The sequence below is a fragment of the Ursus maritimus genome (genome assembly GCF_017311325.1).
Source record: "Ursus maritimus isolate PB19 chromosome X unlocalized genomic scaffold, ASM1731132v1 scaffold_X1, whole genome shotgun sequence".
Lineage (NCBI taxonomy): Eukaryota > Metazoa > Chordata > Mammalia > Carnivora > Ursidae > Ursus > Ursus maritimus.
Window position 1 is genome coordinate 30,154,781 of NW_024423319.1, and position 22,329 is coordinate 30,177,109.

Consider the following 22,329-nt stretch of genomic DNA (forward strand, 5'->3'; position numbering starts at 1 on the left):
CCCGCAAAGCCTAAATTATTTACCACCAGAAGAAGTTTGCCAGCCTCTGGTCTAGGCCCTTGCTACTCAAAGTATGGGTCCACGGCCCAGAAGCACACGCATCACCCAGGAAGCTGTCACAAATGCAGACTCCGAGTCTGGGTTCTGCCAAGATCCCCAGGCGACTCGTGTACACATGCAACCTCGAGCGGCACTGCTCTAGAATGGGGGCGAGGCTAGGTGAGAGGCACGCAGGGCTAGTGCGGAGGGGGCCGAGGAGGAGAGCGGCACGGAGAGCAAGACCGGGATAACGCCAAGGTCAGAGGTATGGCAAGGGCTCGAGTGGCTGCAATGTGGGGAGGACAAGATCACTGGAGGAGAGGAGGCCAAGGAGCTAGAAGCATCTGCATAGATCTAGCACTCCTCAAGAATTATGACTGGGGCGCCTGGGGGGCTCAGTCGGTTAAGCAGCTGCCTTTGGCTCAGGTCATGATCCCGGGGTCCTGGGATTGAGCCCCGTGTTGGGCTCCCTGCTCAGCGGGGAGCCTGCTTCTCCCTCTCCCTCTCATACTTCTCCCTGCTTGTGCTCTCTCTGTGTCTCAAATAAAATCTAAAAAAAAAAAGAATTATGACAGCAGTGGTGTTCGAGAGAGTGCAAGTAAGCCAGGAGCTAAGTCGCCAAGCAGTAGGAAGGAGAGACTCGGGGACCACTAGGCAACTGCAACAAAAGAGAACACGGTGGTGTTGGGGCTGTGGCACCCCCTGTGGGTCTCTTTGTTTCCACTCCTGCCTCCGCCCCATCTGCTCCCCACACAACTGCGCATAGCATCTCTCTAAAAGACTTCCATAATTGCCGCTTACCCTTCCAAAGCGTTCAATGGCTCCCATTTGCCTTCAGCAGTCATTTTGAAGCCACACTGAGGAACCTTCTTGGCTGGGCCGAAGTGCTTCAGGGGTCCCTCAGAGCAAGAAGTGCCAAGGCCAAACAATGAAGACGTAAACTGCCCCAAGGAGCCTGTTCTTGTATTTTGGCTGGTTGCTGTGTTAGACTCCATTCATTCATTCTTCAAATGTTTATTGAGCACCTTCTGCAAGGCATGAGGCTAGGCTCAGGGAAGACAGCAGTGAACAAAACACAAGACCTCACAGGATTTACATTCTAGGGAGGGAGTCAGACAATAAAGATAGAAAACATATGCCAGTCAGATATGTTCTATGGAGAAAGACAAAGTAGGAGTAGGGGTAGGGAATGCTGGGTAGGGGGCAGGGGTTGCCACTGTAGACAGATACCGTGGTTAGGGGAAGCCTCACTGGGAAGGCGACCTGTGAATGAAGACTTAAAGAGACTGATGGAAGAAGCTTCTGGGTAGAGGGCACAGTGAGTGCAAAGGCCCTGAGAGGGATTGTAACTGGCCAGCACGGCTGAAGCAGAGTGAGTTGAAGGCAAGAGCAGCTGGAGAGGTCAGAGGTAGGGATGGAAGGGTCTGACGGTGTGTGCCCCTTGTAGGTCACTGCAAGGACTTGCAGTTTTACCCAGAGTGAGATGATGAGCCATTAGAGCCACTTCAGCAGATGAGTGACACAATGTGACAGGTTTTTAACAGGACCACTCTGGCTGCTGTACTGAGAAGAGACTGGAAGGGGGTAGGGTCAAAAAAGGGAGAAGGGCCTGGGTGGCTCAGTTGGTTAAATGTCTGCCTTTGACTCGGGTCATGGCCTCAGGGTCCTGGGATCGAGCCTCGGATCAGGCTCCCTACTTAGCAGGTAGTCTGCTTCTTCTGCCCCTGCCCTGCCCTGCTCTCTCTCTCACTCATTCTCTCTCAAATAAATAAATAAAATCTTTAAAAAAAAAATACACTGAAAAAAAAAAAAAGAAGGGGCTCCTGGGTGGCTCAGTCGGTGAAGCGTCTGCCTTTGGCTTAGGTCATGATCTCAGGGTCCTGGGATCAAGCCCCGCATCTGGCTCCCTGCTCAGCGGGGAGCCTGCTTCTCCCTCTCCCTCTGCCACTCCCCCCGCTTGTACTCTCTCTCTGTCAAATAAATGAATAAAAAATCTTTAAAGAAAAAAAGAAGAAGAAGAAGTTGCAGATTGTCGGCCTCCAGGATAAAGCTCAGACTCCTGGCCTGCCCTGGCAGGCCCAGGATGCCTGCTCTGGGTCTCTATACCTTTGCAAATAGAGAGTTCCCTCTTCCTGGAAAGCCATCCCTCACTCCCCTTGTCTGCCCCTTCCTGCTCCTTCATCAGGATTTCCCTCGAGCAGTCACTTCTCTGAAGACCCTTTCCCCGACCTTCTCCGGCCCAGGCTGGGGGAGGTGATGCTCTGTGCTCTCCCAGCATCCCATGTACCCCTCTCAGCAAGTGGGCCACACTGTGCTGCAAATGACAATACCGTCGATCCCACTACTGTGCACAGTAAGGGTGGCCGACTTCTCGAGCGAATGCACATACCGATTCCACATCCTTTCCCCTTCCTCCAGACGCCTTTACTTCCTGAGAAGGCTGGTGGGCCTCATTGCCTGCACTCCACTCCACCCACTGTGCGCCACCTCGGTCTCCTTCCGTCTACCTCACAGGCTCTCTCTTGTATACACCAGGCTGCTTTTGTCATAGGAAGGCAGGGGTGGGGGTTAGTCAAACAAATATATGAATATCTGAAATGACATGAAAATGAAAATATTCGGGGGCACGTGGGTGGCTCAGTCGGTTGAGCGGCCGACTCTTGGTATTGGCTCAGGCCATGATCTCGGGGTCATGGGATCGAGCTCCAGGTCGGGCTCCCTGCTCAGCGGGGAGTCTGCTTGAGATTCTCTCTTTCCCGCTCCTTCTGCCCCTCCCCCTGTTCGTGCTCGCTCTCTCTCCCTCTCTCAAATAAATAAACAAATCTGAAGGAAAAAAGAAAATATCTAGATATTTTCCAAAAGAAACAATGGAAGGAGAAATCAGCAACTAAGAAAAATTACCTACGGGGACGAAAGAGCCGATGAGGGGCTGGGGCCGACTGGGATGGCAGAAAGTCCTCTGCAGACCCTGTCATCTACAGTTTTGTCTGAAGGCCCGGCTAGATGTGCTTTGAACTTTATGTTGAAACAGAACACTCATGGAAAAGTGCACAAACCCAGAGTGTACAGCTAAAAGTGAACACATCCACGGAAACAGCACCCAGGGCGAGACACAGAACGTGACCAGCACCCCCTGCCCGCAAGGATCACTGCTATCCTGGCTTCTCATGGCACAGAGTCTGTTCTCCGGGCTTGGGTCTTCATGTAAATGCCACCATACAGTATGCGTGCTTTTGTCCGGCTTCCTTCGTACCGCGGTCCTGCAGATGTTTACGGGATCGGCCACGCCGCCGTGGGTAGCTGGAGTCCGTTTCCATTGCTGGATAGGGATGGTTGGCAAATGTTTTAGTCTTCAGACTCCTTTTCGCTTAAAGATCATTGCGGACCCCGGAGGACCTTTGTTTGTGTGGATGACATCTACCGATACATACTGTATTAGAAACTGCAACAGCAATATTTAAAACACACGAGCACACAGTCTACCGTCTGTCAGAGCAAGGAAGTCATTCTGAGCCGTGCAGCCTCTTGAAAACTCCACAGTACACGTGGGACAGCGTGAGAGGAAAAGAAGCAAGTGACTTCTTTGCATTATTAGAAAAATACTTTTGACCTTGCGGACCCTCTGAAAGGGTCTTAAGGACCGCCCCTAGCCTTCCGTGGATCACACTTTGAGAACCGCCCCTGTGTAGGAGCGCTTGGAAAATACGCAATGGTGATAGATTTGGACCGTTTCCGGTTTGGGGCTGTTACAAAGAATTCTGCGACAAGCAAGTTAGTACGTACCTTTGGATGCACATGTGTTCTCCTTCCTGTTGGAGAAACACCTAGGAGAGGAAGTGGAGGGTTACATAGGATCCAATCACGTAAAATATTTACAGAATTTAAAAACCAAATTTACAAAAAAACATTCTCTCTTCATGGCTTTCTTCTTCCCTCCCACTGCCGGAAACGACTGCTCTCCTTTTCAAGGGCAGCGCCTCTCCTGATGCCCTTCAGCCTGCCCCCACGTGTCCTCCAAGCCCCCACAGGACACACGATCCCTGCACTTCTTGCATCTTTTACCTCTTTCCTTCCCATCTTCTCCAAGATCTACCAAAAATGATCAGCTCTTAAGCTCACCGCCCTCTCTCGTAGCCCTTCTATCTCCTTCTCTTCACTCAAACGTCCTAAAAGCTTCTCCTCCCCTCAAGCCCTGGCCCACCTTTCGGGGGCACCAAGGAGCACTTGAGGGCAAATCCTGGAGCCTTTTCATAGTCCGTGTCCCTTCTGACACCTGTGGGACCCCACATGGTCTCTGAGCATCCCTGCTGTCTGTGTATCCTAATCTCTTCTGATAAGGACAGCAGTCAGATTGGACTAGGGCCCACACTGGCAAGCCTCATCTTAACTTAATCACCTCTGTTAAGGCCCTACCTTCAAATAGGCACATTCTGAGGTACCGGGGGCTAGGGCTTCAACATCTGAATTTTAGGGGAACTCAAGTCAGCCCATAACACCACCACTCCCTTTGTAAGGCTGGATTCAAATGCCGCCTCCTCCCCTTAGCTGGCAATCAGCACCCCTTCAACATTCTTGTGATAGTTTATTTGGTGCCTAGCGCTGTCTGCCCTGTTACAATACAAGGGAATGAAAGTAGTCACGGCTGCTGTTCACGGGGCTGGCTGCCGTGATGCGCCGGGTGCATATGGACGCAGGGCTTCCTAGGTGCTTAACGTGTCTTGCCAGTGACTCTGAATCCTCGCCACAGCGCTAGGAGTTAAGTAATAGTAGTGCTCCCCCTCTTCCAGAAGAGAGAACTGAGGCACAGACAGGCTCAGTGAGGGACCCAAGGTCACGTGGCTAGTGCGTTGCACTGCTGGTATTCAAACGCGGGTAGTCCTGGCTTGAGAGTCCGCCAGCCTTCATTTCGTGCCCTTTTCAGTTCAACAGACACCCACGCCTACCATGTGTCGGGCTTGGATCTTGGGGCTGGGGGTACAGGGGCAAACAAATCCAACGGAAAAAAAAAACCCTGCCCTCGTGGAGGCTTGTGGTAATGGTACAGGTCTGTATTTTATCGTGGTGGTAGTTTCACAAAGTTACACATGGGATAAAGCTATATAGAACCACACACACACACACCCCATAAAGTGACACATAGGATAAAACAGTATAGAACTACACACACACACACACACACACACACACACACACACACACACACACACACAGACAAGTGCGTACATAACTGGTGAAATCTGAGTAAGCTCTCTGGATTGTTCCAACACCATTTTCTGGTTTGGACATTGTATGTTAGTGACGCAAGACACTGATGCTAGAGAAAGACTTCTCTGTAGAATTTGGGGAGTTCTTATGGATCCCCGATTATTTCAAAATAAAAAGTTAAAAAAAATCTCTCTGCCCTCATTGAGCTTCATTCCAATGTGGAATTAGACGATAAATACGCGATACGACAGGATGGAAGGTGGTAAGTATTGCCGAGAAAAGCAGGGAATGGGGCTACAGACTGTTTGGGGGATGGTCTCTCTTAAATGGAGACATCTGAGCCTCGACTTGCAGGAGGTGAGGAGACCAGCCACGGGCTACCTGTGGAAATGGGAGTGCCAGGCAGAGAAAACACCTAGTACTAAGGCTGTGAAGAGAACTGTGTCTGGTGTGTGCGAGGAAGAGCAAGGGGAGGTGAGGCTTTAGCAAGTAAGTGGGCCGTAGAGTAGCAGGAGGCTGGGTCAGAGAAGTAAGGTAGTGCAACCAACCGGGTACGGCCTTTCAGGCCACTGCAAATTCCAGTACTTTCTTTTATTAGGAGAGGGATGCGGAGCCCATGAAGAGCGTTGAGCAGAGGAGTGATGTGATCTGCCTTAGGTCGTGAAAGGGTCACTCCGGCTGCTGTAGAGAAGCCAGAACAGAAGCAGGGAGACCAGCGAGGAGCCTTAAAGTCATCTAGGTGAGAGCAGGTGGCTTGGACCAATGTAGAGGTGAAGAGAAGTCCTCAGATTCTGGATAAAATTTCAAAGTCAAGCTGACCAGATTTGCTGACAAACCAGATGCGGGATGTGAAAGAGAAGAGTGGAAGATAAATTTTGGCCTAAGCCACAGGAAGAACGGAGGTGCCATTTGTCATAATGGGGAGACTTTGAGTGACCCAGGTGGAGGGGGGAGATCAGGAGCTCTCTTGGGGACATATTAAGTTTAATAGATGTTGGGAAGGCAGAAGGAGTTCACGGAAGGTCCAGACATATGTTTGGGTATCATCAACCAAGAGTATTTAGAGCCATGATATTGGATGAAATCGCCAAAGCAGGGAGTGTATATAGAAAAGAGAAGAAGTCCAAAATGAACCTTGGGGCTCTCCAATGTTAGAAAGGAATGGACATAAGGAAGAACCAGCAAAAGAAACTGCGAATGGGTAGCGTGCAAGGTAGAAGGAAAACCAGGTAGAACGAAGAGTGCCCTATAAAGCTGTAGGAATTAAAAAGATGATTTCCCCTCCTTGGTACCTGCTCCTGGTGGCCCTGAGGGTGCGCAGGCCAGAGTAGGAGGCGGAGGGGGAGCTGGTGTGTGGGTCTAAGTGTCGTAGAGGTCCCGTCCTGGCGAGAATTGGAGCAGGAGGAGGAGATTGCAAGGGTAGGCCCAGGACCAATGGCATCCAAAGAGGAACACAGAGTAAAAAAATCTCAATACGGAAAATGCCAACCAGGAAAACAAAACAGAACAGAAGGAGGAAAAGGAGCACGTTGCCGGTAAAGGAGAGCCCTTGGCCCTCCCTTTGGAAGCTGGTGAGTCCTGTGTGCCTAGAGTCAATCCTCGGCAGCGGCCCCCCGATAGGCAGCCCAGCCTGCAGTATAGGTGGGCCCTGATTCAGAAGCTTGGAGAGCCGCAGGCAAGGATGAGAGAAGAGAATATAGAAAGGACTGGGAAGAAGGGGAGACAGCCGAGGGGAAATGAGGGAAAAGCCGACGGGAGTGGGGGGCAATTCAGTCAGTCTGCGGGTGGTTAACGGTGACCCTTCTCACCATGACCATCGTGATGAGGTTTGCCTTGTCTTGAATCTTGATGTTCTCCCTGAAGTTAATAGGAAGACACACCTGCTTCCTAAACTTACATGTTCTCAATGTATCTTTGTTGTAATCATTTTGTTACATGCCTTCCGTGGGTCTCCTATGACTTCTCTCTCTGCCCCGCCCCCCATTTGCGCATGTGTGCTCTCTCTCTCAAATGAATAAATAATCTTTAAAAAGATAAAAGGCAAAAAAAAAAAAGATGATTTAGGGGCACCTGGGCGGCTCAGTTGGTGAAGCATCTGCCTTTGGCTCAGGTCATGACCCCAGGGTCCTGGGATTGAGCCCCGCATCGAGCCCCGCATCGGGCTTCCTGCTCGGCGGGGAGTCTGCTTCTCCCTCTCCCTCTGACCCTCCCCCAGCTTGTGCTCTCTCTCTCTCTCTCAAACAAATAAAATCTTTTTTTTTTTAAAGGATGATTTATATAAGCTCTTAGCACAGTGTCAATCACACCCTAAACCTGAGGTAAATGGTAGTTATAATGATGATGATGATGATAATTTAGCAACTAAAGGCTTATCTGCTGCTCCTTTGGGCCACCAAAAAGAAAATACTGGCTCTCAAATAAACAGTAAAACTTTAGGTTAAGAAGCCTGAGGTCTCACTTCAATTAAACGTAAAATTATCTGGATGAAGAAAAAAACTTATCTGGATGACAGCCTGAATTTAAAAACTGGATGGGATTACAGTAACTAAACTTTTGCTGCTAAAAAATGGTTGTTAAATTGGGCTCAAGCTTCCTATTGTTTGTGTATTTCCTCTCTAGACCTAAGGCACCAGCATCCAGTTGCTCAAGACAGAAACCTGGAGACCATGTCCTGTTACTGTCACAATCATCTCTTGATTTTATTTCTCCTTATTCAACATCCTGGGGACTTTACTTTGGGTCATCATTTCCTTCCTTCCTTCCTTCCTTCCTCCCTCTCTCCCTCCCTCCCTCCCTTCCTTCCTTTTCTTTTTAAGTAATTTCTACACCCAATGTGGGGCTCAAACTCACAACACCGAGATCAAGAGACTCACGCTCTACCAATTGAGCCAGCCAGGTGCCCCACGGGCCACCATTTGTTGCCCAGACTATTTCCAAAGTCTCCTGCTAGCTTGTTTGTTCCACCGTCTGTCACTATACGTCAGTATAGGGATGCCTGACCACTTTTGTGCCATGGAATCCTTTGGCAGTCTGATGAAGTTCATTTTCAGAATGTTTTTAAATGCATAAAACAAAGTACATAGGATTACAAAGAAAATCAATTACACTGCAATACAGTTACCAAAATATTTTCTTAAAAGAAATGTGTGCTGTAGTAACATACGGGCTTCTTAACACAGTTCTCCTTATGGGTCTAATAACTACAGTTGACCCTTGAACAACGCAGGGGTTAGGGGTGTCAACTTTGCGCTGTGGAAAGTCTGCATGTAACTTTTGACTCCCCCAAAACTTAATAGCCTACTGCTGACCAAAAGCCTCACTGATAACGTGAACAGTCGGTTAACACATCTTCTATACAGTATATATATTATATACTGTATTCTTAAGACAAAGTAACCTAAAGAAAAGGTTATTAAGAAAATCATAAGGGAGCACCTGGGTGGCTCAGTGGTTTGATTTCAGCTCAGGTATGATCTCAGGATCGTAAGATCAAGCCCTGCGTTGGGCTCCGCTTTGGGTCTAGAGCCCGCTTAAGATTCTCTCTCTCTCTCTTTTTCTCCCTCTATACATCTGCCCCCCCTCACAAAAAAAAAAAAAGAAGGGTGGCTGGGTGGCTCAGTCGGTTAAGCATCTGCCTTCAGCTGGGGTCATGATCCAGGGTCCTGGAATCAAGGCCCACGTCGCCCTCCCTGCTCAATGGGGAGCCTGTTTCTCCCTCTCCCTCTCCCGCTCCCCCTGCTTATGCTCTCTTTGTCAAATAAATAAAATCTTTAAAAAAGAGAAAGGAAAAAGAAAAAAAAAAGAAAATCATAAGGAAGAGAAAACACATTTTTAGTCCTGTACTGTATTAATCGAAATAATCCACCTATATATATGTGAACCCATGCAGTTTAAACCCATATTGTTCAAGGGTCAACTGTACTGTAATTTCAAAGAAGTGATGAGTGTATAAATGATATTTCAAGACGTCTGCATCAACTGCAATGTGATATGAAACCATCTTTGATTTCTATTGGTGACAAAGTCATAGGTACTGTTAATGTCACTACAATTTACTGCCTACGTTTGTAAAGAAAGCGCTAAATTTCAGACAGTTTGATAAAAACGAAGTTGTGATTTTTTTCCCAGCCAAGTTCATGTACTCTGTGAATTCTACACATGGACCATTTGTGGACCCCAGGTTAAAAACCCTTACCTTAATCTACTGGTGCAAAACTGCTTGAGGTGACTGCAAAGATACTTAGAAGTTTTTGTTTTTAAATGTGAAGAAAAACATGAAAACGGGGGTCACTAACATCCAAAACGTATGCCATTAATTCCTATACATTTTGCAAAGTGGGCTAAAAGCCAGGGATTCCTAGTAGCCAAGGAAAAGGTTGTCCCGAACTTTCTCAGCTGAGACCCTGGTTAGCAACCTCTTGCCTAGGCTTACCGGACCCTCCTAGTGCAGCCCCCGCCGCCCTCTCCTGCTTCCTCCATCATCACCATCCCTTCCCGTCCAGCACGGCCCGGCCAGGTCGAAACCACTTCTAGAAGTCGAGATAGGGCCGCGATGGGGGGCCGCCGGCCCACCCCGGCGGAGGGTAGCCCTCGGGCCACTCCCTCCTAAGCCCAGGACCGAAGTCCCTTGCACTCGGACGTGACGTCTCCCCTGCCCGCCCCTGGAGTTAGCCCCGCCCACTGTGCTCACTGTGCCTTCGGGAAGGCGTAGCACTTCAGCGTTTACCGCGGGCTGTGCGCCCCACCCACGAAGCACACTGACAGGCTCCTGAGCACCGCACTTACGGAAGTGCTGCAAAGCGAATGTCATTTCGCGCGGACTGCCCTGTTCGCCAAGTTCCCACGCCAGCGCGGCCGCACGCGGGGGGCGGAGTGAGGGCCGCAGAAGGCGGCCTCTGGCCTCATCTTCTAAGCTCCGCCCTCGGCGGCGTCTTCTAAATACGTCCTTCCGCCCACTTCCTCCTTTCTCTTTTTCGCCGCCATCCTGCTGCGTGTGGCTGGCTGCTTCTCGCCATGGTAAGTCCATCCGTTCCCATCGGCTCCGGGGTGGTTTCCGGAGACCTGAGGTCTCTGCGAGCTTGCTGGCGCCGCACACTGCGTCGAGGTGCGGGGGGCATTTTAAAGCCTTCTGTCCTGGGAAGGTCGAGTTGGGCCACCGCTCCAGTCCGCGGGCCTAGAGGGAAGCTAGCAAGCGATCGAGGAGGGGCCAGCTGGGCTGGCCATGCGAGGTCCGAGGGCTGGTGCTTTGTGCGCCGCCCGGGCTAGCGGGGGTTCCCACTGCCTTTCGCCCTTCTGGAACGAACTGTGACTCGGAGGGAGAGAGGTCGAGGGGTTCACTCCAGAAATCGTGGCCCGACAGTGGGTTGCCCGTCACACGTGCCAGGCATCGAGAAGAGAATGCGGTCCGCTGGTTTTCGGAACTTTTTTAAGTTGGCGGCCAGGATTATGCCATGTTATGAGCTTACAGGGCTTGAGTCCTTTGTTCAGGGGCCTAACGCACCTCCCCGTGGAAGCACCTGGAAGAAGGAGTGCTGCGGTGTGGATCTGTGTGCCATTCGGGCGTTCTTCTTAAAATGCTAACTGCGGACAGTTATGGTCGTGGGTTTTACCTGTGATCGTTTTCTGAGAAATTAAAATTGCTCTATGCTTCTAGGTATGGAGAGGATCAGTATCTGGTTTTTTTAGTTGGCAGGAAATTTATAACTGCTATAGTGAGCTGGGAGAGAGAAGTGTAGTCTTTGCCGTCTTTGTAACGGGCTCCTATTATGCAAGGTGCAAGGGTGTGTTGGACCACGTTGGCTAGACTTGAGACTACCTGCCATTTCTGGATTGTCCTGCAAACTCGAGCGGGGGTGGTTGGAGTTGGACTTAGATGACCCAAGTTCTTAAAGCCAAAAAATGAAATGGGAAACTGGGAAAGTTGTCCTTGAAAATGATATTTTAAGTTGAATAGAATTCACACCAAAATGGTCAGTGGGTGGGGGGAACGCCTGGGTGGCTCAGTTGTTTAAGCGACCCACTCTTGATTCCGGCTCCGGTCGTGATCCCAGGGTCTTGGGACCCAGGCCTGCATTTGGCTCCGCCTTCAGCGAGAAATCGGCTTACTCTGGGACTGACGTCTTCTGTCCCGCCCCTCGCTCTCTGGGGCGCACGCGCTCTCCGTGTCCTTAGCTACCCCTGGTTTACGTAGTGCACTGAAGCTCATTGACTTGCAAGTGCTAAATTGTTCTGGTTGACAAAAGGCTGTGTTCTTTTGTGAAAACCAAGTTTCCCAGCCATCCCCACCGGTCTCCTGGGTGCTGGGGTGACAGCAGGGAAGACTGGAAGGTATTGGCCTTGGAGCATAGATGACCTGGGTTTGAATGCCAGCTGTGCGCATTAATAACTCTGATCTGGGGTAGGTTACTTACTTTCCTGACCCTTGGCTGATTTTTATTCGAACAGTGGGGATCATGGTATGTGCGTCCAGAAGTTGTGAGGAAAAGAGCAAAGGGCGTGATGGGTTTAGCATTGAGAGCGTTGTTTTTGGTAGAGATGAAACATTCAGATGTTTGTGGATCGAGGGTGTTCCTGACCTTGAATCAGTGGAGCAGGCTCTGGTGTTGCTGTCTAAATTGATTGCGTTTCCTTCCCAGTCTTCTCACAAGACTTTCAGAATCAAGCGATTCCTGGCCAAGAAACAAAAGCAGAACCGTCCCATTCCCCAGTGGATTCGGATGAAAACTGGTAATAAAATCAGGTAAGGAAGGGGCGCCTGGGTGGCACAGCGGTTAAGCGTCTGCCTTCGGCTCAGGGCGTGATCCTGGCGTTATGGGATCGAGCCCCACATCAGGCTCCTCCGCTTTGAGCCTGCTTCTTCCTCTCCCACTCCCCCTGCTTGTGTTCCCTCTCTCGCTGGCTGTCTCTATCTCTGTCGAATAAATAAATAAAAAATCTTAAAAAAAAAATCAGGTAAGGAATCCCCACAGCCACCTGCTTGTTTTGGTGGTTGCGGTTTTATTTTGTTTCTTGATTAATTAATTTTTTGCTGGGCAGCAGAGTTCATTGAGAGGTAGCAAAGTGATAGTACAAAGCTCCCAAGGAGAGAGGGGACCTGAGAGGGTTGCCCTGTGGTGGTTCTTTTAACGTGCCTCCCTCGGTGTTTCTAGACAGCAACCCAGCCCGCAGCTGGGATTGGGGGCAGACACTCCAGTGTTCATTTCCCATTGTCTTCAGTCTGCACCAGAACGTGAGGTGGGGGCTGTCTTCGTTATCATCGCAGTGGGAAGACGATGTTGCTCACCCAGTCCAGCTTGAGGTGTTTGTCTTTTCTAAAGATTGGGAGTTGCTCTTTACTGCAGAAGTAGTTGAATTGATGCTTTTGGAAAAAAGACTTTACTCAAATGGCTGCGGAGGGCCTCCAGGGTCACCTAAGCTAACAGGCGAAGCTAAACCGGAAACGCAGGTCTCCTGCATGCCTTTCAGTCTCACTGCTTTATGGGGGACCAGGTGGACCTTGAGACAGGTCTCAAAAGGAAGAAGAATAAGCATCAGAAATGGGTGATACTTGCTCAAGGGTTCACAACCAGTGACAAGCCCCTGGGTGTTAAACAGCTTCCAGAACTTGGGTGTGTTTAAAATGAAGTATTAGATTTTCTGGCTTTCCCAAATAAGTGAGCCCAAAGGACCACAGAGGAGGAGGAAGCAAATACTGTTGCCAGGATTTTTATTTGAAAAGCCTTTTGAAGCTGAGACTCCAGAACGGGCCTAGCAAGTGGGTCCCTTTTGCAAGATCTTCACGCGAGTATAGCACTCTGATTTGATTGAATTGCAGATGTAAGTGGGATTAGTTTGCTGGTGTGAAGACGAAGATGTGAATTGGGGGCCTGTTTTCTTAATTCTTTGAGGCAGCTAAAAAGACGGGTGGAAATCACCACACCCTGTCACGTTAGAGGCCAGTTTCTGCCTTTAGTTTATCGTATACTGAACACTGGCTTTTGTTATTTATATCGATATGTGTAGGAGATGTCTCACTGTTGGAAGTGCAGCTAGATCTTAAAACCCATGTGTTGCCCTCATAACAATACTGAGAAAAGAGCATTGAGCCGCTTGGCGGAACGGTTACTTCGGCAGCTCAGCCCTTGTGCAAGCTTGATGGATTTGTGTTGAGAACCTCAGGTGTGTCTAGTAAAGCCCCTCTTCAATGTGTTGACATGAACATCGGTTTCTCCGTCCTATCCCCTGCCGTTCCCAGGTTATTGTGCGGAATGAAAGAAATGTGTGGTTAAGAGTATACGCTCAGCCCAGAGAACTGGCAACAGTTGAAAGATTCTCTTACCTCGGCTGTCTTGCAACTTTTTGAAGTGTATTGAAAGCAGGTTGCAATTACAGTGCTTCCTCTTGTGGAAGTACTGACATTATCCTGCTGAAAGAAAATCTGTGTCCGTCGTGTTGGATTTTGCCTTTGTGAGGGTAAAATCGTGACAGATTGACAGGGACAATTCCGAGGTGGCCTTAGCTCTGCAGATCTCTTGCTTTGATATTGAAATGATTGGGGGTGTTCCTAGTGTAACACTTAATGCAGGGGCTTTTATGTGTGTGTGGTCCATGATGTAGAAGTGTTGCTTCTGATGAAATTTAGAAGGGGGGGTTTCAAAAGAGATGTGTCTGGGTCTACCCCCCCAGGTATGTTGAATCAAAAGTAGGTGGGTGTACTCTTGGCGGGGGGAGGCTTCTGCTCTTCGAGGGGAGAGACTCGTCCACTCTCAATTAAGAACCAGTGTGTTTTCCTAGCCTAGAATCATTCCGAGAGGTAAAAATTTGATTTGACGAGTTCTTGAACGCATCTAGCAAATCACTTTTTACTCCCAAAGAGAGCTCCAAACCTGTTAAAGGAAGGAAAAATGGGACCCTTCGCCTTTCAAGGATTTTATGGTACTGACATGGCAAAGTTTGTGGTGAATGAGGGCAGTGAAATTGAGGTCAGACTGCCTTTGTAACCTACAGTTCTTTCTGTGCAGGTACAACTCCAAGAGGAGGCACTGGCGAAGAACCAAGCTGGGTCTGTAAGGCGTCACACATCATGAGACGAAACACCTAATTGGCGCTCATATTTAATTAAGCTGCGTAACAGATAATGTATTCTCTATCGCTCTGTAAACATCCTTCCTACCTGGCCATGAGCCACGTTTTATCAGGGAGATGGTTTTTCTCTGTTCCTAGGCCTCTGCACCAATAGATTGGCTCAGTAATAAATGTGAGACTTTTCAGCTCTACTGCTGTTGTGTTTCTCATTTGTGAAGTACAGAATTCCCCTCTCCTGTCAGATGATGTATAGCGCTGTCGGATAGAACTTTCTGCAGTGATCGAACTGTCCCTTGATAATCAAGTATGTAAAGTGTGGCTAGGGGGCGCCTGGGTGGGGTGGTTCCGTGCCTTGGGCGTCTGCCTTAGGCACAGGTCATGATCTCGGGGGTCCTGGGATCGGGCTCCCCGCTGAGTGGGGTGTCTGCTTGTCCCTCTGCCCCTCCCCCTGCCCTCTCTTAAAAATAATAAAATCTTTTTTAAAAATAAAGTGTGGCTAGTTTGAATAAGAAACTGACTTTCGAATTTTTATTTAATTACGAAGCTCCTTGTGGCTAATGGCTCTTACATTACACCTTACGGGAAGTGAGTATATGTGTTCTCATACCTGTGGGTAGCATTCTTCAATAGCATCTTTATCTGCTATTGTATAATGCCAGTCTTTTTTTTTACAAGTCTATTTGTAAAAAATTATAAACAACTGAAGCCAATTTGATTTTTAAAATCAAAGTTCATTTAGTGATAATGTACATTTTATAATAAAATTGTAGTAAAATACATTTGTTAGTTTAAACAGTATTGTAAAAATCATGTCGCATGTAAAATTAGGAAATTCATAGTTCATAAAAGTACATATGTTTTGTTGATAGCTCATGAGAACATTATAAATTTACTCAAGATACAGAACAAAATTCACAGGCTTGACATTTAGTACTATAGAGTTTTATGCTGAATCCACTGATATTTCTGTTAATAAGGTATACTTGAAATAATTGGACCACCAACGGACTGACATTGTATAACCAAGATCTATTGGTTTTACAATATGTATAGTAATTATTTCACCAGTAATTTAAATGAGAAATTTAGTTTTAACACCACTGACCTACACCCTTAGCAGGAAAATTAAAAAGCACTGGCAGCTTTGATTACCATTTTCATGAATACATAAAAGACAGATCTGTACATTATATAGTTAAAATTTGTACAAAAAGTCAAGCCGTGAAGTATTTTTGCCCCGAGAAAAGTTCGGATGTTAAGACTTTGTTAACAAGTGTGTGAAAGGATTTTTACTTAAAATGTTGAACCCCTGCACCACTTAAGTGAAATTTAGCCTACATGTTAACATTTTGACCTTATAGAGTCAAATTTCTGTACCTCACAGAAGGTTAAAGCTGGAATGCCATTAACAAATAATGGTATAGAAGTGGAAGAACTTTGGTGAATTCAATAAAAAAAGTACATTGCATTACATAATGTGCAGTTAATAGTTCAGCAAAGTACATTAAGTATTCTGAGTCAAGTGACCTTCCTTTAGTCCAAGACTTCATACATCTTTACCATAGAAAATATCCTTCAAAAGAGTCACTTAATTGTTTCCATAGCATGCAGTTGTTAAAAAGGTACCGTTCCAGCGCTACCATCAAATTAATAAGTAACTGAGAAATAGCCATAAGTCACAGGGATCTTAACGTGCTTCACATGGTCTTGGGTTTCTATATGCAAGCCCACTGCTGTGCTCGTGCACTTTGTACAGGGAAATCAGGTGAGGAATGGAACTCAGCCCCCTTACCCTTCACTTGGTCTAAGTGGATGCAAAAAGTAATAAAGTAATAAAAGTAATAAAATGGCCTCATAAAATTAATAGCAATAAACTCTGCTTGTCCACAGTGAATACTCTATTTTTTCATAAAGTGTAGGCAGTGTTCCTAGAAATCCCATTAAGGAAAAACCAAATATCTCATGAAAAAGTGCACAAGTTTGTCCTGTGTGTAAAAAATCTCTTAATCTGGGTGCAATTTTTAATCCAAAATGGTTCATACTAAAATACATCAGAGTATAAAAGCACAGCAACAAAACAACAACAGGAATGATTGCCAGTGAGATGGGAATGAGTGTGAGATAAGGGAGTCTCACATGTTACCAGTTGATGGAACTGTCTTTGTGACTTGAAGTTATACGCATATGGAATGAGTCTGTAAATGAACGCTATAGGATGAATAAGCTTTGAACTTGAGCAACTGTTAACAGTTTCTTAATTCAGGAGCATGACATAGAAAGGAACTCCCCAAAACAGGCAATTGGTTTGATTTCTTAGATATTAGAGAAAAAAAAAAAGCATCTGAAAAAATTACTTGTGGGATGCCTGGGTGGCTCAGGTCTTGATCCCGGGGTTCTGGGATTGAGTCCGATGTCGGACCCCCGGCTCAGAGGGGAGTCTGCTTCTCTCTGCCTGCTCTGCCTGCCGTTCCCCCTGCTTGTGCTCTCTCTCTCTGACAAATAACACCTTTAAAAAGGAAAAAAAAATTGTAACAATTAGCAACCGAGGAACAACATCGAAAAATCAAAATGAAATACAGGGAACATAGGAGCTGACATCCCCAAGATACCAAAGGACAGAGTCAGACCTCTTCACATTAGAATTTCAAGAAATATAGTTAAAGGAAAAGCTAACTGGGCCCTGCACGGCAGGTTAGATAATGCAACCCCTTGGAAGGGAAATGATCTGGTCCTCTCATAGTTCTGAGATGTCCTCTATCATCCAGTTCTCTAGAGACAAAATAGCAAAAGCACCTAGTTTCATTAGCCAAGGCCCCTTTTAGACTTAAACTCACCTCTGACAAACCGAAGTTTATATTAACAATGATCAAACTACTGTTTTAATAACATTTTAAGCTTGCAATATTATTTTTCTCATGCCTCCTCCCGGTTACTGGTTCGGAGGTATATATGCTTTAAACTAGCCAAATTTACAAGTTCCTATGGCCTCCTCATTCCGAAGACATTCAGACAAAGGTTTCATAGTGTTATGATTGTTCCATCTTCTAAGAGTTTTTGATCCGGAGCATGTGTTTCTGTATTTGTGCCACTTGCTACAGGTGCTAAGCTCACTTCATTAGAAGGAGGAAAAGTGTTCTGTTCAGACACAAAATGGAGTTCTATTTGCGTTAATGATTCGAGGCTCTCAGTATTAGGAACAGCCTTAGGAATCTGCTGCGGCACTCTGTTATCTTCAACCATGATGTCATCTTCTTCACTGTCCTGGTCCTCTGGCTCTAAGCTCGGTTCTGCCTGCTGGTTCTGCCCAGGAGGCTGTTACCTGTGGACTGGCCACAGCTGCCAGAAGTCCGACTGCTCGGAACAGCATTGCTCCTCTGGTTTGCTGGTCTCAGCGATATAATGAGGTTGCGGCTTGTTGGCGATCATCATGTCTGTGTCATGTCTGTTACTTGATCAAGACTCTTCTCTATGCCGTTAATTTTTTTTTATAAATATGCATTCCTCTCCTTTATTTTTTTGATGATTTTATTTATTTATTTGACAGAGAGAGAGACAGCCAGCGAGAGAGGGAACACAAGCAGGGGGAGTGGGAGAGGAAGAAGCAGGCTCCCAGCGGAGCAGGGATCCTGAGGCGGGGCTGGATCCTGGCACCCTCGGATCAGGCCCTAAGCCAAAGGCAGACGCTTAACGACACGCAGGCGCCCCCATGCCATTAACTTCTAAAATTTCATCATTAACAGCTAATAGTCCTGCGCTTTGAGCCAGGCCTCCTGGGACAAATCTAGATACTTCTTCTTCTTTATTAGTATAGCTGTGCCAAAGGCACTGGAGTCTGCTTCTTCCTTTTTTTGTATAAAAATCCTAAGCAGTGGATTGGCCGTGGAAACAGCTTTGGGATAATTATCGTCATTATTTATAGGTAGTAAGTCTCCGTGGATGTCTGCATAGCCTGCTAAAACGTCAACATTGGGTATCTTGTTGCAGTAATCCATAAAACTCAAATTTCCAGGTTTTGGTCTTTCCAGTGAAAACCGACGAAGTTCAGCTGCAAACTTGATCCTCACCTCCACGGTGCCCAGGCAGCCGCTGCCTGCTGCGACCTGGTGGCTGCGGGTCATGCTGAGGCCCGGCCGCCCCCCGGGGGCGCAGGGAGCAAGTGCACCACCGGCTGGTGGGCTGGGACGTGGCTGTGGCCCGGGCCGCTCCTCACAGCCCCTGCGGATGGTCGGCCTCGGCTCCGCTCTCCGCACAGAGCTGGGCTCGGCGGGCTCCTCACGGCCCGGGACCCGGGGTCGGACTGATGCCAGTCCTCAATACAAGTAGGAATCCGCTGAACCAGGAAAAATCAGACTGGTCTGCCTGGTCTTGTAGAACCTGTGAACTAAATTTCTGCATCTTTAAAATTGTTGAGAGAAATCAAAAGACCATTTTGGCACCTACTACATTTGATTTCCTGGGCATTTATGTGTCAGGCCCTGTTCTAGGTACCTGGGATTAGTTGGTGGATAGACACATGTATGCTAGCTAGGCTAGTAACAGGCCACTACGGAAGCCAAAGCAAATGTCTGGAAAAGGTGGGAAGGGAGAAATTCCCTAATTACCTGTGGAATGAAGGTGAAGCTATAGCAAGAGAAAGGGGGGAATCAAGCTTGGTGGCAACCCCATATCTAGTTTGTAGGAACCCCGTGCTGGGTGAAGCAGAGGCAGCAAGTGGTACGGGCGGCATGGCACAGGGGTCTAACCTAGGACCCCGGTAGCAGGCTCCGATGACCATAATCCTTAAGGACCAGTGTTGACCAGAAGTTGGAAGAGTGGGCTTCAGAGTACCAACTAAGCAGCCTAGGAACCTGGGAGCTGCGGCTGTGTGGATAGCAGTAAGCGTTAGGCTGCTAAGAATATTCCACCGGGCCACAGCGGGGGGACTTGGTCTAACTGGCAGTCGTGTGATGTGATGTTTTGGAGCATTAAAAATGCCTTAGCCTCTTCAGAGTAGGTTGGGACAGGGCGAAGGTGGCCCTGCTGCAGAGTGAGTGTCCCTACAGACCTGACAGGTAGTGGTAGAAATGAAAGGGGAAAATGACGCGGACAGGAGGGCAAGCTGCTTGTGCATAACGGGTTACTGTTGAGCCTGGGAGGTCGGTGCAGATCCTGGTTCCGTTGGTCTCTCTCTAGCTCGTACAGCTGCCTGTATTCGATTTCCCAGATGTGAAGGACTAGGATGGTGCTTCCTGAAGGGGGACTACTGGGAGCTCTGAGACACTTAAGATCTACACGGACAAACTACAGGAGGCGTAGCACTAAGAGGTCAGTTTGGGACGATGTGGGGTCGACCCTGTGTTATTACTGCCCAGCCCTTGCCTCCGGCCGCAGAGGTCTGGGGTGTGCGGGGACTGCAGAGTTGGGATTCCAGTGCTGCTCTTCCTTTGCCCACTCAAAGCCTCGGCGTCCCCATCTGTGATGTGAGGCCAGGGGGAGCTCCCTCGGAGGACTGTGAGCACGAGATGTGATTGTAGGCTACAGCACTTGGTTTGGTACCTGGCTAGGAAAAGAAGAGGGACGGGGAGTGAGCAGGATTAAAGTTTTGGTGTGGATCCCTCCCCAGCAGACATGAGCGATGTGCTGGATAAAGCAGGGAAAAAAAGTGGGTTAGTGGGGAGGGGCAGATGGTCAAGGGAGAAGTCAGGCAGAGCCGGCTGGGAGTCGGTGCTCAGTGTCAGCCTTAGATTGATGCCGGTTCCCTTCCAATTCCAGGATTCTAATTCGGAGTACATGAACCCCTCAAGGGCTTGGAGAGGGGGCAGGGCAACATGAGAGTGAAAATCCCGGGCCATGCATTCAGGCCTTGGGTGGAGTCCCAGCTCCATCCCTGAACCAGCTGTCATCTCTGGAGCCTGGGTGGCTCAGTCCATCACTCGTCCACCTCGGGTTCAGGTCATGATCCCAGGGTCATGGGATCGAGCCCCACCTTGGGCTCCCTGCTTCTTCCTCTCCACTGCTTGTGCTCTGTTGAAAATCATACCTACCTTGGGTTTGTAAGGATTGATAATGTCTGTAAAAGATCAGTTGTACTGGGTATTCTCCCACTGTACAGATTAAAGAAGGTTCTGCAACTCTCATTTCCTGCTAAAATAGCAGCTAACATATTGAGTGCTTAAGCTGCCAGGTGGCTGCTGTAAGCAGGAATGGCACTGAGAACCAGATCGAACGGAGTGAAACCATTTCACTGTATTATGGTAAATGGTAAATGTATTATGGTATGTAATGTAAATGTAAATGGTAAATGTATTAACCATTTACACCTCACTGGACCTGTTCTGTTCCAGAGAAGTGAACACGAAACCCCTGCCCATGCAAACCCTGGTGGGTGTTGGGCAGCCAGAGGCGAGTATGACTTGCAAGAGTACTGTGGTCAGGGCCGCGTGCACCTGTGTGTGTGCCTGTGTCCATCATATGTGCGTGTCTGGGAACCGAGGGAGGGATGGTGGCAGACCCTGATCAGAGAACACTGATTGGCCTGACCGAAATAAATGGCTTGACAGTCGTTCTTCGCTGGGAACGATTTTGCTGCCAGAACCCTCCCTGCCCCGCCCAGGGGACATTTGACAATGTCTGACCTCTTTGTTTACGACAATGGGAAAGAAGGTGCCACGGACAGCTAGTGGATAGAGGCCAGGGGTGCTGCTAAACATCCTTCAATACGGGGCGCCCGGGTGGCTCAGTTGTTAAGTAACTGCTTTTGGCTCAGGTCATGACCCCAGGGTCCTGGGATTGAGCCCCGCATCGGGCTCCCTGCTCAGCGGGAAGTCTGCTTCTCTGTCTCCCTCTGCTGTGCCCCCCTGCTTGTGCTCTGTCTCTCTCTCAAATAAATAAAATCTTAAAAACAAAAACAAAAAACCATCCTTCAATGCACCGGGCATTCCCCCACAGCAAAGAATTGTTATCCGACCCCAAATGTCAATAGTGGCGAGTTTGAGAAGTCCTGGCTTGCTTGCACGGCAGCCAGCCAGAGTGAGCTTTTTGAGACACAGATCGGCTCAGCACACCAGTCCCCTTTCCTGCCAGTTCACACTGGTCCCGGGACAAGTCTTCAAGCGGCCCCAAAGACACATGGCATGGCTCGTACCCCCTCTTCACTCTAAGCTGGATGCAGCCACACTGGCCGCTTGGTCTCTGAGCCCCAAGCTCCGCCCTGCCTCAGAGCCTTCGCACGTGCTAGTCCCGGTAAGGAAAGTTCTCCCTCTTCACCTGGGCCAACTCCCAGTCGTCCTTCAGGTCTCAGCCTATTTTTCACCTCCACAGAGAGACCTTCCCTGACTCCCGGTCTCTGCCCTCGATCCAGTTGGGGCCTTGTGCTTAGTACCTCTGAAATCGGCCCGGGCTCTACAGGGAGAGGGACGGGGCTGTCCTGCTGGCTGCGCATTGCTCTCCCCTCACCCAGCATTTGACACAAAGGAGGTGCGCCGTCGATGTACGGACCGAGCACGCAGACGGGTGACGGGGGAAACAGGCGTGCACGTGAGTGAGAGCGGTACAAACTGTGGGCCTAACACGTCGACAAGGAGTGAGCGAGCAGTGACTTGCCTGGGGCCTTGGGGAAGGCCTCAGCCAGGTTCCCAGGGGGACACACTGTGACCCCCCCCAAACATACGCACGCACGGTGGGGAGGTAGCTGGAGTATGAGGTGCTAGGGAAGGGACCTGGAGGAGGGGACCTATCGTGACAGCTCAGGCATGGCAGGAGTGACACCACTCACCCGGTTGTGGGAGCACCTCCTTGGCCACAGTAACAGGCGCTCGGAGAACAGTTCCCGACAAGGCCACTTGGGGCTGCGCGACTGACGCTGCTGACGGAGACCCAAGCAGCCCCACGGGACTTGGCTCTCAGCCTGACCTTCAATGCAACTGTTCTCTTGATCAATTTGAATAATTTAGATTCCAGCGAAGCCGATAATACAGAGAGTTTAGAGAGGCTCCAGAAAAACAAAGATGCACATAACAGTAGGAGGGAGGGAAATGTTAGAAA

General features: G+C 48.6%; 1 protein-coding gene, 1 long non-coding RNA gene, 1 other non-coding gene and 1 pseudogene across 4 annotated transcripts; 2 read left to right on the top strand and 2 right to left on the bottom strand.

The window, feature by feature from the left end:
- Nucleotides 1-2,863: 2,863 nt before the first annotated feature.
- On the bottom strand, nt 2,864-9,889 carry LOC103677727. Of its 2 annotated transcripts, none has more exons than XR_572510.2 (3): nt 9,677-9,889; nt 3,823-3,863; nt 2,864-3,456 (listed from the first exon to the last, which is right to left on the bottom strand). It is a non-coding gene; the product is annotated as an uncharacterized LOC103677727 (long non-coding RNA). The 2 variants fall into 2 exon arrangements; XR_572511.2 differs by having other exon boundaries at nt 9,440-9,889.
- Nucleotides 9,890-10,107: 218 nt separating this feature from the next.
- Nucleotides 10,108-14,498, top strand: RPL39 (ribosomal protein L39). Its single transcript, XM_040628576.1, has 3 exons — nt 10,108-10,260; nt 11,880-11,983; nt 14,244-14,498. The coding sequence occupies exons 1-3, from the start codon at nt 10,258-10,260 to the stop codon at nt 14,290-14,292; spliced, it is 156 nt and encodes a 51-aa protein (XP_040484510.1). The 5' UTR covers nt 10,108-10,257; the 3' UTR covers nt 14,293-14,498.
- On the top strand, nt 13,595-13,726 carry LOC121103865. Its single transcript, XR_005836153.1, has one exon. It is a non-coding gene; the product is annotated as a small nucleolar RNA SNORA69 (small nucleolar RNA).
- A 2,827-nt stretch (nt 14,499-17,325) lies between the features above and the next one.
- Nucleotides 17,326-18,425, bottom strand: LOC103677740 (annotated as a pseudogene).
- Nucleotides 18,426-22,329: the final 3,904 nt, after the last annotated feature.

Coding starts and splice junctions, on each gene's coding strand:
- RPL39 (XM_040628576.1), top strand. Junction 11,984..14,243: donor AAAACTGGTAATAAAATCAG/GTAAGGAAGGGG, acceptor CTTTCTGTGCAG/GTACAACTCCAAGAGGAGGC.